At 37.2% G+C, this 13,639-nt stretch overlaps 1 protein-coding gene across 1 annotated transcript in view; it reads left to right on the top strand.

Annotated features, from left to right (window-relative positions):
* CACNA1C (calcium voltage-gated channel subunit alpha1 C) overlaps positions 1-13,639 on the top strand; it is a 506,884-nt gene that overhangs the window by 333,698 nt on the left and 159,547 nt on the right. Inside the window, exons 8-9 of the mRNA XM_063309210.1 lie at positions 5,969-6,072; positions 10,021-10,193. Coding sequence (XP_063165280.1) covers positions 5,969-6,072; positions 10,021-10,193 — 277 coding nt within the window. The remainder of the gene's footprint in view (positions 1-5,968; positions 6,073-10,020; positions 10,194-13,639) is intronic.

Below are 13,639 nucleotides of genomic sequence, written 5' to 3'. Positions count from 1 at the left end.
ATTTGCTGTGCTGCAGTAACAGTGGAAACAGCCAACATCAATGCATTTGGCAAATTCACATGATGTTGCAACAAGGACTGAAATTTTCTTCAGATGAATTATTGCTTTTGGACTTTAGGAAACAGACTTCTTTATTAATGGAGTTCAAACCTTCTTGGGAAAAGTACAAACTCCTTCTGCAAAGTGGAACAAAGAAGAAAGATTGGGGTTCACAAAAATGGTAGCATTTTTGTAGATTTTAATGAGGGGTCACACAACTTCTATATACAGTTCTTCCCTTTTCAAAACATCCCTTAAAGAAACAGACATCTGATTTTCAACACTTCATGCTACTGTTGAATAGATTGAAAAGGCAACGTATTTCAGCTATCAAATATCTATATGAAATATAAAAATATTTCAGCCACAAAGACAGTCCACATATCTAATTTGATTACAAATGGCAAAATCAAGAGCAAGGTGCTGTCCCTATCTTGACTTTCACAAGATACAATTGCAGATTGTAGGAGAAAATATCCACCCATTATATGAATGGCTGAATTTTTATTACAGCCAAAGGCCACCAGCTTAAAATAGTTTCCAAGAACAAAATGTCCAGATAACAATACAATACCTAATAAAACAGACAGTATCATAATAACAGTGAAATTATATACTAAAACTGGAAAGAGAAATGAATGGCCAGCCTGCTGGCATCCCCTCATTATCTGTTGCAACACTTGACATGCTGCCATGCAAAATTTTGTTATATTTTAGGTTGTAACAGGCAGTTTGTAAAAAAACAGGTGAAAAGGAATTTATCTGGGTAGAGCTAATAATGTGTATTTGTGATGCTTAAACAGTATCATATTTTCTTTATATTAGTCTGCTTCTGCTTTTGGAACTGCTTCACCTTGAGATTAAAATAATAAAAAATATAAGAAAATAGAATATTAACAAGACCTGCAGTACCTGAGTAGCTATTGCAGTTACACATAAATCAAATGAATGCAACTCAGTTGAATGCAGTTCATTCAATATCCTGTATAATGAATAAGATGCACTTTAGCAAATTCCATCAAGAAGCAGCTGGCCCAATACTGGGCATAGTCATCCCTGAGAATTGCAACCATTAGACATATATGGGGTAATCCAGCATTCTTCTGGGAGGAGACAAGTTTCTTTCTCAATTCCTAGAGGGAGGTGTGAGTGAGTATGTATGTATGTATGTATGTATGTGTGTGATTGAAGTTACCACCTGCCTCAACTGCAGATCAATACTGCAAAATGTGCAGCAGCTTTTAGTGGGTCTGATAACGTGGCTGGGCTATTGCAAGAGATCCTCAGTGAAGTGGAAAACTTTCCATCTGATGATGCTAAAATCAAACAAAATACAACAAATGAAGACAACAGCATAGAAAGAGGAAATGTCACAGAGTCCTTCATGCTCTACCTCTCACTTCCATTTATGTTTTCAATGTTCTAGCTTCCACTGTCTGACTCACTGTTTTCCTTTGAAAGGCATAGGCAAGCAGGCCACTAAATGCTCCTTTGCTAGATTTTCATCTTTTTACAAGTGAAATCTGGCAGCAACTCTGAGTAGTGTTCTTTACTCCAGTTGGACAATCAAGATCCTGTCTTTTGTCAGTTGTCTTGCTCAATACTTACACATATTGGAGGTGATTATAAGAGACCCTGGAATCCTCAATATTATTTTCAGATAAGTAATAGAATTTTTCCAATTGTCTATCATGGTCTTTCTGGACCCTTATCCGGGTGATCTCTTCCTACCTTAAACATAGACCAGGTTGCAAAAGAAGGCAATTGGTTTAGTTCCCACAAGAGTCTGTGGCACTTGATTCTACTTCTGCTGTTTCAGCATTGAAAAGGAAAATGGTGGGTTTGTCCTATTTTAAGAACAATGGGATTTGAACAAATTCATCCTTTCCATGGAATTTCAGGGAGATGATATGGTTTGTGGTTCATCAGGCTCATGGGTTACTACTTAGATTTTGACCTACAATTGGTTTTCTTCAAATGATTGTCTGGGCAGTCACACAAACTGTCTGACTTTCCTACAAAAGTATTTAATGGAGTGGAGGCTCTTAGTAGATTTTGTTTTGTTTTGTTTTGTGCCTTTGAGTCAGTGTTGACTCCTGGCAAGTACCAGGACAAGTCCCTGCAGTTTTCTTGGAAAGATTTCAGAAGTGTTTTGCCATTGCCTCTTTTCTAGAGCTGAGAGGGAGTGTCTGGCCCAAGGTCACCCAGCTGGCTTCTTGCCTCAGGCAGGACTAGAACTCGCAGTCTCCCAGTTTCTAGCCTGATGCCTTAACCACTACATCAGACTGGCTCTCCTCTTAGTAGGTATAGAAGCATATATGTGAAACACAGAAGACCAGTTGAAAGGTATCTGCTTGAGATCAACCTCTTCTTACGGACAGTTATTTTTGTGGAACAGCAAAAGTGATTTCCTGCTATTTCTGCTACTATGGCAGTAGCTCTGATCCATCTTCAATATCCTGATAACTCTACAAACATGCTGAGCAAAGAAGAGTGTTACTGCTGGAAGAAAACATTTTTGTTGCTTTTCATAGTCTCCTAATAGACCACTTGGTTTTTGCCTCTGTTTTTTGCATGATCCTGGCCGTTCAATAAGGTCAGTAGGAGGTGCCTTTTTCTCTCTACAACCATCTTCTCATGAATTTGTTGTAAATGTGGGTAAATACCCTGATTGCAGCACCCAGAATGTGAGATTTTCTGCTCCAGGATATCCATCTATCTCTTTTTCCCCCCTAGGTTGTTCCAAAAGTGACTTAATAAGTGGCTGCATTCTGGTCTCTTTTGATATTGTTATGTTCCTTCTTTTTAACATGCTTTAAGTGGGTTTTTCCCGTACTTTAAAAAAGAAACTACAGTAGATCATATGAATCTCGAGTACAAAAGCCAAATCAAAATCTCTCAAGTAATAGTAGTATTTTATTGTAGTCCAAACAAGAATGCAAACTGCAAGTGAAAGTAATAAATTCACTTGCACAGTTTGCATTCTTGTTTGGACTACAATAAAGTACTACTATTACTTAAAATTTGCTTCAACCAATCCCATTAAAGATACTACAGTCCACTGAGATTCATTGCTAATAAGTAAAGTCTGCAACTATATATCTCACCTTAAGATTCTATTGGTTGGAAAATAATTAATGTAACATTCATATTGGTGTCCTGGCCAATTTTTTAAATACTGAATTTATGCATATATTAGCAGAAGGCACTAAATTCATGTGTTCTGTGACTGAAGACAGAAAACAAAAAGATTAAACCCTTGAAGGGAATACTATACCACTTTTGCTTGATTATACTCTAGTGGTTTTCTATATTATTAACAAGCATTTATTCACAAGTAGTGCAATCCCAAGCAAGGCCTGGAAGTAGCAGAATGGTAGGTCTTCCTCTGCTTTTGAAACTTCTGGATTATGTTAGCAAGAATGAAAAGCATACTGATACTGTTTTCTCTGTACTTTTCTGCTTATGCTGTAATTATTTGTAGCCATAATTTTTCCCTAACAACAGAAATTAAGGGCAGGGGGTTCACTGCACGAGATTCAAGGCTGGCTTATGTGACGGGTTCATATCAGAGCTATTTTGGATGTAAAGCTAGCATCCCCCATGTGGGGGAGTTGGGTGGTGATAAAGTTTGATAAATAAATAAATAAAATTTGCTCATCCCTGCTCCATCCTAGGAACGATTTATTTGCGGCCTTTCGGTTAAACCAGAACAACCATTATTTTCTCACCTGGGAACTTTGGGCTCACCCACCATAGCAGAACCTCTTTCTGATAGTGCTGCTCTCCTACAGAAGACTTGCAAGATTCTGTTATTTGTAGCTCAATAAATTGTAGTTTTCCAGTTGATTTTCTGGTCTGCTCAACCTAGTGGGGGTAACGTTGCATGAGGATTTGTTAATGCCTCTTAGGGCTACGATTAATGCAACATTAGGCAAAGAAAAAGTTGTTTTATGTGGCTACTGTCCAGCAGGACATCCTAGTTACAGACCCTTAGAGATTCATGGGACATACTGTATATGTTTTAAAAATGGAAAGGAATGCAAATGTCCTTAGTTTAATTCAGTAGATTTCTTTATCTACTGGATCCTCTAAAGGATCCCATTTGTTCACTCAGAGATATCCACAGGGTATGATAAAAAAAAGTCAAGATTGTGGCTGGGACAGTGCAAGGGAAGTCAAGTTGGTGGTTGTGATTGGTTGACCCACATAAAAAATGGGGAGATTCGATCGCACTATCACAGCCACCATCTTGACTTTTTTTACCATATTCTGCAGACACCCCTGTATTCACTTATCAATCATACAGTACTATGATTTTCTCATTCCTTTTCTTTCTTTTACACAAGGAACTCCCAATGGTATAAACATTTTCACAGGGTATCAGTGTTCATGGTTCATAATGGTTTTAACTGCTACCCCTAAGACTCTTGTCTTTAAATCCATGAAATTATTGGAAAGTGAAGGGAAAAATTGATCTTAGTTTCCATTGTACTGTATGAAACAGAGCCAGTATTAGACATTTGTACCCCAAGAAAAAAAGTCAAATTATGCTTTTCTTTTAATAACCAAGATGGGGGTTGAAAGTGGGGAAAGATATACTTTATTTGATATGTGTGGCCTGAAGCCATTGCTGCTTGTAATTTCCTCGTAATGCTGGACCTGATGTGAAGCATTATTAAAAGATCAGTGCTTTATACTGTAATAAGCTAGTAAATGTTATAGGAATTCCTGGATAATGTTAATGAATGTTTTGGATTGGCCCCTCTAGGGCCAAAATGAAACGTCTTAAAAATGTATGGAAATGTAGCCTTTGGAAAAAGGAAACATAACAAAATTACAGAATATGCTATAGTATGAAGAGAGTGGCTATTTTGAACATATTTTCATAATCTGAGGCTCTTATTCAGGGACATTATTTGCAGTAAAAATAGCAATCATGGCATAAAAGAAAGCTCTCCAATGAACCACCATTTGACTTGGCATTACAGGAAATGGATTCTTTTTTAAATAAATTTTAAAAATTTAAAACAAATGTCAAGGTTTCTCCTGTTTCTTTCTTATTATTATTTTCTAATTTATTGCATTAAGGTAGATTAACCTACTGAATATTGGTTTGTGGTGCATTATTCATCAGTTGCTGTCTAATTTTTTAAACTACCAGAAATGAATTTTTATTTGGTATGGGGCATCTGTTTTTCCTGTTTAAATAAATAAAGGATATACAGATAAGAACCCTTCCACTTCTATAATTTGACTGAGCACTCATGAACACTTTCTGATTTCCCATAATGTTTTGAGCCACTGGATCTTCCTAAATAGCTAAAATTAAAGAACAACGGAAACATTTCCAACTCTCCTAGTCAGATAGATAGGCCTGAGATGCAAACACTCTGTCTTCTCTTCCTAACCATTTCTGCTTCCTGTCTCTGTCTTCTAACTATCCTCCATCTTTCCAGATGCAGGACGCTATGGGCTATGAGTTACCCTGGGTGTACTTTGTGAGTCTGGTCATCTTTGGATCCTTTTTCGTTCTTAATCTGGTTCTTGGTGTGTTGAGCGGGTAAGCTGTTGGTTTTGGTGCTTTCTTCTCCTCATGCTGCAGGGCAAGACTCCAGGATCAGGATCCTTCCATGTCACCAAAATTGTTAGCTTGTTGTAAACAAAAGCAAAGATTCTGTTTAATGAAAGTTTGCATATCAACAATATGCCTAAGGGCAGTTACATTACAGCATGACTAATACCTCCATCCAGACTGGAGGACATAGAAAGGAGGATTCCTAAACAGATGACTCCTGTCTCTCCTTGTGTTCATAACTGACTCACTAAACATTCCAGTTCAGTGCTGGTGGCTGAAGTTCCCTTCAACTGGAGACTTGCAATGCACAGGAATTAACTTTTCTCACTACTTATCATTCCCTTCTTCCAGGTCAATGATGCCATAGGAAGGGAGTGGCCCTGGATCTATTTTGTTACACTAATCATCATAGGCTCATTTTTTGTACTTAACTTGGTTCTCGGTGTACTTAGCGGGTAAGCAATACAAGGAAAAAAGGTTTCAATTGTTTTTGCTATTTATTTTCCTGGCTTCTAAATTGATATTTCTATTCTTTTGGGGGGTGTTGTGGATACAAGTGTTGATTCAGCATCTACATTTCATTCAGTAATTTCAATGGGCTTTGACCAAACCCTATAAAGTCATAGTAATAGACACACAAACTGAATTCATTCATTTTCTGGCCTAATGGCATCAGAAAATTGGGTAGTATAGTGTTCTCCTCAAAAATCAACAGTATTAGAACTGCCAAAAATTGAAATTTACCCTGACATAAACTGCTATCATAGAAGAAAAGAACTGGTATCCTAATTAGTATGATCACAGCTAACAAACTTAGAAGTATTATTCAACTTTGTGGCTTATGTGAACTCCAAATGAAAGGCAGAGGCTGGTTCTCTGATACCCTAGAGAGACTGACAGCCTTGCACCTGAGCATCTGTGGTCCATACATACTGAGCATTCAGATAAAATTACATTGTGTTATCCAGAGTCCAAAGATTTCTTTTAAAATTGCCTTGTTTGTGCAAATGAATGGAGTGGCTATAGGGATTTTCAACAAAGCTTTGGCCATACAGAGATACAACTCTATTTAGGAATGTTACTTACATACAGTACATACATACATAGAACAATCTGTAACAAATAAAGAAAGGAAAAATATAGGAAGTTGCAATCTAGTGAAACACTAGATTCAGAGCCTCAGTTCAGAGTTTTCCTGATGAAGCTTGTTTTAACCATGGAAGACAAGTTATTCTCTATAATCTCTAATCTGCTGTGGGATAATAGATGACAACATTCATTATAGTGGAACTAGTTACAGGAGAGGTGTTATGTTCCTCTTTGTCAGATGTGTTCAAGCAAAAGCTAAGGCTCAACCATCGTCTTTTGCTTTAATTTAGATTCCTACGTTGTGCAGGAATTTGGACTCAATGTTGCAAATTAAGACTATAATTCTATGTATTCCATGTTTATCTTTTACCAGTTGGAATATATTAGTCTATTTATAATTTGCTTTCTTAGTATGACAGCTAACAAGTAGAAATACTTAATGATCATTGTAAAATCAGTTTGGTCCATGCAAACACTTAAGTTAGGGTTTAGTATAACTGTAGCTTGTTGAAATACTTGAACACATAGATGCCAAGAGATGAATTTGGTGCCATGGTTTAAAGTTGGTTTATGAAACCTGCCTTATTAATCTAGTTGAACCTGGCATCCTACATTATTTCTGGTTTGTTTTTGTGTTCTGTTCTCTTTTACCAATCCTGAAATTGCAAGGTAATGGTAGTTGAAAATAATAATAGATTGATCCCTAGATTAAATTGTGGTCCAACGGCTTTCTCTCCAAACTCTTCACTCATCCTCAGTCTTCCTAGAAATACTCTGCTTTCTGTGGCCAAATCTTCACTGGGGGCAAGATAGAAATACAGCTCTCCAAATAATCTCCATTCATGTCCTTATCACCTCCTGATTGGATTATTGTAATATACTTCATATAGGGGCTGCCCTTAAAGACTATCAGAAACTTCAGCTGGAATATACTGCAACTGCACATAGGCTTCCAGGACAGATGCATTAGTGCCATGTACCACCACTGCTGTAGCAGCTGTACTGGTTGCTGATTGTTTCCAAGCATACTTTAAGAAGCCAGTTGTGATCTATAAAGCCCTCTGTGGCTTGGGCTCGCTCTGTCTTCAGGAGTGCTTGTTCCAGGTAGGATACATATGCCTGCCCGGAGTGCCTGATGAGAGTCCCCATGATAAGAAGCGACATTCACACAGAGACAAAACAGATGCAACACAAAGCACAAAGCAGCAATGCACAAACATCAAAACATGCAAAAAGATCTCCCTCAGTTCCTAGGAAACACTCCTGCCAACAGGTTGGCAAAATTGTTCTATACCACTGCTAGAGATTTGGATATTGGCAAAAGAGATGCAGATAAAACAAACCAAGAATTAACCAAATAAGCTGTATTGCTTTATTTTAAACTGTTCTATATGCAGTAAGTAAAACAAAATTTGGCCTACTGTGATGCACAAAGATGTAGGAAGGAATGGAAATTGCAATTACTTCACAAAATGCCAAATACAGTAAAAGGGAATTCTGTGCTGATGCTTCTTGTTCACACACTGATACCCCTGTTTACTACCATCATTAGAACATTTTTTAAAACTGAATTAGATATCCCAGAAAGATGTCCATTTGATATCAAGTATTAACAGTACTACTATAAACAGAATGGTTTTCCCATGTAGAATGCTCTGATGCACAGAGAAATATACACAAGCCCTTATATGGTAAATGGCAAATGTCTGCTTTGCTGGATATAAATTTCTATCACTCTTGTGGAAGCTCCAAGTAAACCAAATTATCTGTATTTTAAAAAATCTCAGGTTCAGTCCTTGAATCTGTAATTTAAAAGATTGCAAGATGGAGAAAATATATTCCTTAAGGCCAGGAAAATTACTACCAGGGAGTATATATAATACTGTAATAAAGGAATCTGAAGTCTAATGCTATATGTCAATATTCTTTCTAATGCTGAGTATAAATCTTCCTCTATTGGGTAGTCTATTATTATTAAACGAGATTGTTAGATAATAATGTTTAAAATTGCAGGACTGATAGAGTGTAATTGTGTTCTCTAGTGGGTAATACAGGGCAATGTTTATATTTATTTATTTATCAAATTTATGTGACTGCCCATCTCACAAAAAGTGAGTCTGGGAAGCTTACAACAAAATATAAAACAATATATATATGTATGTATGTATGTGTATATATATATGTGTGTATATATATATATATGTATGTATGTAAGTTTAAAAAAACATTTGTTAAAAGATTTTAAAAATCATAAGGCATACAGGAGATGAGAAGTTAAGAGTAATAATGGAGCCACCTCAAGATCTCTTCGGTCCCCTGGGACCCCCCAGGCCTAATGTTATAGCCAGCTCTTGAGGGACCTCTGGAAAATAAATAGGGATGGTGCTAACCTCACTTCAGGGGGGAGGATGTTCCATAAGGCAGGTGCCATGGCAGAGAAGGCCCACCTCCTGGGACCCGCCAAGTATAGTTCCTTAACAGATGGGACCCACAGATGCGTCTTCTGCCAGATCTGATGGGACTGGCAGATATAATCGGGGAGAGGTGATCCTTCAAATAACCTCAAATAATGTTACAAGAGATTGGACTCCATGGACGTAAAAAATGAAATTTAATCTTCTTGACTTATTAAAAAAAAATCTCTAATACTGTTTCTATGTTTATACCTCATTTATATGGAGTGGTGCCTGGAAAGAGGCACCAAATCTTGACTAGATTTTCCTATTGTCCACCTTTTGTTTACTGTTTCTTGGCACAAAAGGGTGGCTTTTTGTAGAAGAGCTCTTATGATTTTTCCACGGTTGTAACTGGTCTACTTTATAGCAAAGCTCTTTCATCTAACTAATTCACTGAGATGCTTTTTATCCTAAGAATTAACTAGAGCATCTTGTAATATTCTATTTTAAAATCTTCCTGATCAAAATCATGACAATGAAGGAAAAACCCAGCAATGGGACAGAATCCTTGGGACAGCAAATTGATCTGAGTATTTGCCTTGACTTGAGAAACAGATCTGCCCTTATGTTCCTAGGTAGTGTATTGAATGTAATATTTTGCTTCAGATGTAGGAGATTTTAACAGCAACAACAATTACTATATCTCAAATTTCAAAAGTGATTTGAGATGCAGCACAGGGAGCCTGCATTAGCAGTTTAAAGACCTAGCAATGTATCTGAGGAACCACAAGGCTTAAATTAACATGAGCAGCTGAGTTATCATACCAAGAAATTTAATATTTCAAGTGCAATTCAAGTTATTCTCTTATCTTTCTCTTTCTCCTGTCCTTTTAATTTTAATCCCCTCCTTCTCACCAGGGAGTTTTCTAAAGAGAGAGAGAAAGCAAAAGCTCGGGGTGACTTTCAGAAGTTAAGAGAGAAACAACAACTGGAGGAGGACCTAAAGGGATATCTGGACTGGATAACCCAAGCAGAAGATATAGATCCAGAAAATGAGGATGAAGGCATGGATGAGGAGAAGCCCCGAAACAGTAAGAAACTTTCTCCTGTTTTCCTTTTTGCTCCTCGCCAGAGATGACTTTTGAAGATGCTCAGCAATTTGAGAGACATACTGTAATGAGCTGATACTTGCTGCTTTCCTTTAGAATCAGTATTGCTTTCTTAAAAAATAGAATGGGGAAGATGAAGAAGTAAGTCAGTAGAATTACTATTGATTACAAAAGTCATGTATTTGCTTGGCATCTGTATTACAAATGAAAACTGGCATATACTTTTTATTAGAAGATTCCTGACAGATGGGCTTTAAAACGTGCTTTAGGCTCTGTTGGTTTACTGAACTGTAATTCATCCTTTTCACCTTGAAATAATTATCTTGAAAACTTCAAGCTGGCTCAGCCTTGTGCTGGTGTTTGTAACATTTCTGAAATGTCCTTTCGCCAAAAGGTTTCAGGCAAAATATAAAAACAATACTATCTGTAAAGTAAATACAATATCAAAACAGGCCCTGTGGACTTTAATTATCTAACATCCTGTTTGCATTGTGACAATAGTACCTCTGTAGGGTCAGAATCAAATTATCATCTGTGTGATCTGTGACATCACATTATTTGAGCAGTATCAACTCCACATCATGAACCTTGCTTTGCTAGGGTGGAAAGGTAATATTTCTTTGAATGATGTTATTGTTCCAGTCAGAACTGAGCTGAACTGTAGGAGATTTTCTCAAGGTACTTCTGAATTTACTTTGTCTACAGTATATCAAGAATTAGCCAGATTATCTTTTTTGGGGAGATTAATTGGTTATCTGCCCTCTTTCTGTATCTAAGTGAAAGATATGGTTTGGTTGCCAGAAGCTAACACTATTTTAATTTCTACTCTTCTGCTCTTCTCCATGATGCTGCTGATGGTGATTGGGAAAGGAACTATTAGACATGGTCCTTCTTTTCCCTTGCAGTGCTTAGAAGAACTTGATTCAAACAGCAATGATCTTTGCTACCTTGCCCTTCTCTGTGTGGTGATCTCTACTTTTTCAGAGGGCACTATATTGCACATTGAGATGAGTCCAGGATCAAGTTAAATATATAATTATTAAATAAATAATTATTCCCTTCAGACCCTCTAGCAATCTTGCCTTCTTGCTTAGGTATCAATGTCTTGCATCTTTAGAGCTGTAATTCCTCCATTAATAATGTTTGCTGTGCTGATTCACCGTGTCCAAGTCCAGAGTGGCTGATTTTACCTTCACCCAGGCTCCTTTTTTGTATTTCCAGAGTGTTCAGAGGTCACTGATGTTGTCTGGCCATGAGCTTTGGAAATTCTTACAGATTAGCATGGGTTGTTTCGTTTTATGTATACATTTTTGCTATCAAACTAGTGCTATGTATGGATGTGCATAGGTTTGTCTTTATAAGACTTTTTAAAGGCTTTACCAAATGGGGGGAGAACTTGGATAATTTGCTGAAATGGTAACAGTTAATGGGGTTAACAACACTAGCAGCTTGCAGAAGGCTTAGAACACGGAACTAGAGTTCGGGAACTAGAAAGGTCTTAAAATAGGGGACTTGATGTTCTCATACAAGTTAGCCAGGAGAGAGGCCCAATAAAATCAAAACTGTCCAGGAATATCAAGGTTCATATTAAAAATATCATGCTTTAATGAATCCTCTCCAGACATGGCTTAATTGAAAAGATACAGGAGTATGATGAATAGGAAACATGAAAAGCTCTTCAAGAATGAACTGTATGCACAAACCTCAGAACTGACTCAATAGCTTCCTTATCCACAACCGTAAGACAAGCAGATGAAATTCTGTCACTTTTAAAGTGTGGGACACTAATCAAACGCAATATAGAAAAATCTATATAGCATTAAATGGAAATATAGAAAACGGAAGTATCAAATGGAATATAGAAAATCTGTCTACAGCTGTTTCTGTTGGTCCTGAGATTTGAAATGACTTCTGGAATCTGACAGTACTTCAGAGATCTTGCCTTGCATTCTTTTTTTATTGACAGAAAGACTTCCCCCTCTTTATTAACACTTGCTAGTATAGGTATAAAGTATTTTTTACTTGAATTACTGGGATGTGAACCTTTCACACTGTTATACATTTGTATGTTGGTACCTTTGCCTGTAGAGGCCAGCAACCACAGATAGTTGCTAATATATGTGTACTTCAATATTTTAGGATATGTGTGGATGCAGAAGAAATATATTTTTCAGAAAGCTTTTTCAAAAAACACTGTAATGCAGTGGATGCTCCAAATCAGTCAATGCTTCCACTGGAGTGGAAAAAATAATCAAAATCTGTGTAGCTTTTATCACAGCTGTGTTGAAAAAGTAACGAGAATACTATCTGAGCTGGTAGCAAGCACAAGAATGCTGGCTTGCTTTAAAAGTCACAATATGAATATCATGCAAGAAACCCATCTGAGAACAGGGAGAGAGAAATTAGAAAACTGGCATGGCCATCTGCCAAGAGAAAATAGTTCAAATAGTCATATTATGGATTCAGAACATGTATTCAAAAATGACTTAAATAGACTATGTGGTCTGATAGACTGTTTGAGTCATCTTGACCTAAAGGTGACCTTTTTTTTTTTAAGTTTCATTTTTATTCCACAAGTTTTCTCAGCTGCATCAGGCCTCGATTTAAAGGAGCCAGTGGTAGAGGGTTCTATGCAAATTGGGCCACAGGTTCAGATCTCTGACAGCCATGAAGTTCTCTGGAGAACCTTAAGGCAATCATTCTCTCTCAGCTTAATCTACAATACAGAATTGTTATTACATTAAATTTACAGTTAAATAAGATATTTGTCGTGAGGATAAATTTGGGGTGGGGGTGAGATTAATCCTTGTAATAGGACCATTGGTGTAATATATCAATAATATGACAATAACCTTTAGGAACTAATCATTGTTAATATAATTTGATTTATTCCCCAACATTTATAAATCCTTTTCATCATATCAGATTCCAAAATGGTATGTACAGAATTAAACAAAACAAAGAACGTGGAAGATAAAACTTTAAGACAGACTGATATGCAGTGTGCTGATGTGATTAAGGTTTGGAGTGGGAATCAGAAGACCCAAGTTCTAGGCTTGGGGTTTTCATATTTTTTCAGGCCACAGGAACTTCTTTTCCACTGTACCTTTCTTTCTCCTTATTTACTTCAAAAAATTGCTATGGATGCTCCTGAAGAGCCATGTCAAGGACTAAGGGGAAAAATGGTTTCCACAAAGGGTTAAGGCTTGGTGAAAGGTGAAAGGTCCCCTGTGCAAGCACTGAGTCATGGCTGACCCTTTGGGAGGACGCCACTTTCGTGACATTTTCTTGGCAGACTATAGTGGGGTGGTTTGCCATTGTCTTCCCCAGTTGTCATCTTCCCCAGCAAGCTGGCTACTCATTTTACCGACCTCAGAAGGATGGAAGGCTGAGTCAACCTGAGCCGGCTACCTGAGAATCCAGCTTCC

Source organism: Candoia aspera, chromosome 7, assembly GCF_035149785.1.
Source record: "Candoia aspera isolate rCanAsp1 chromosome 7, rCanAsp1.hap2, whole genome shotgun sequence".
In the NCBI taxonomy this organism is placed as follows: Eukaryota; Metazoa; Chordata; class Lepidosauria; order Squamata; family Boidae; genus Candoia; species Candoia aspera.
This window is presented reverse-complemented; position numbering and strand designations above follow the sequence as displayed.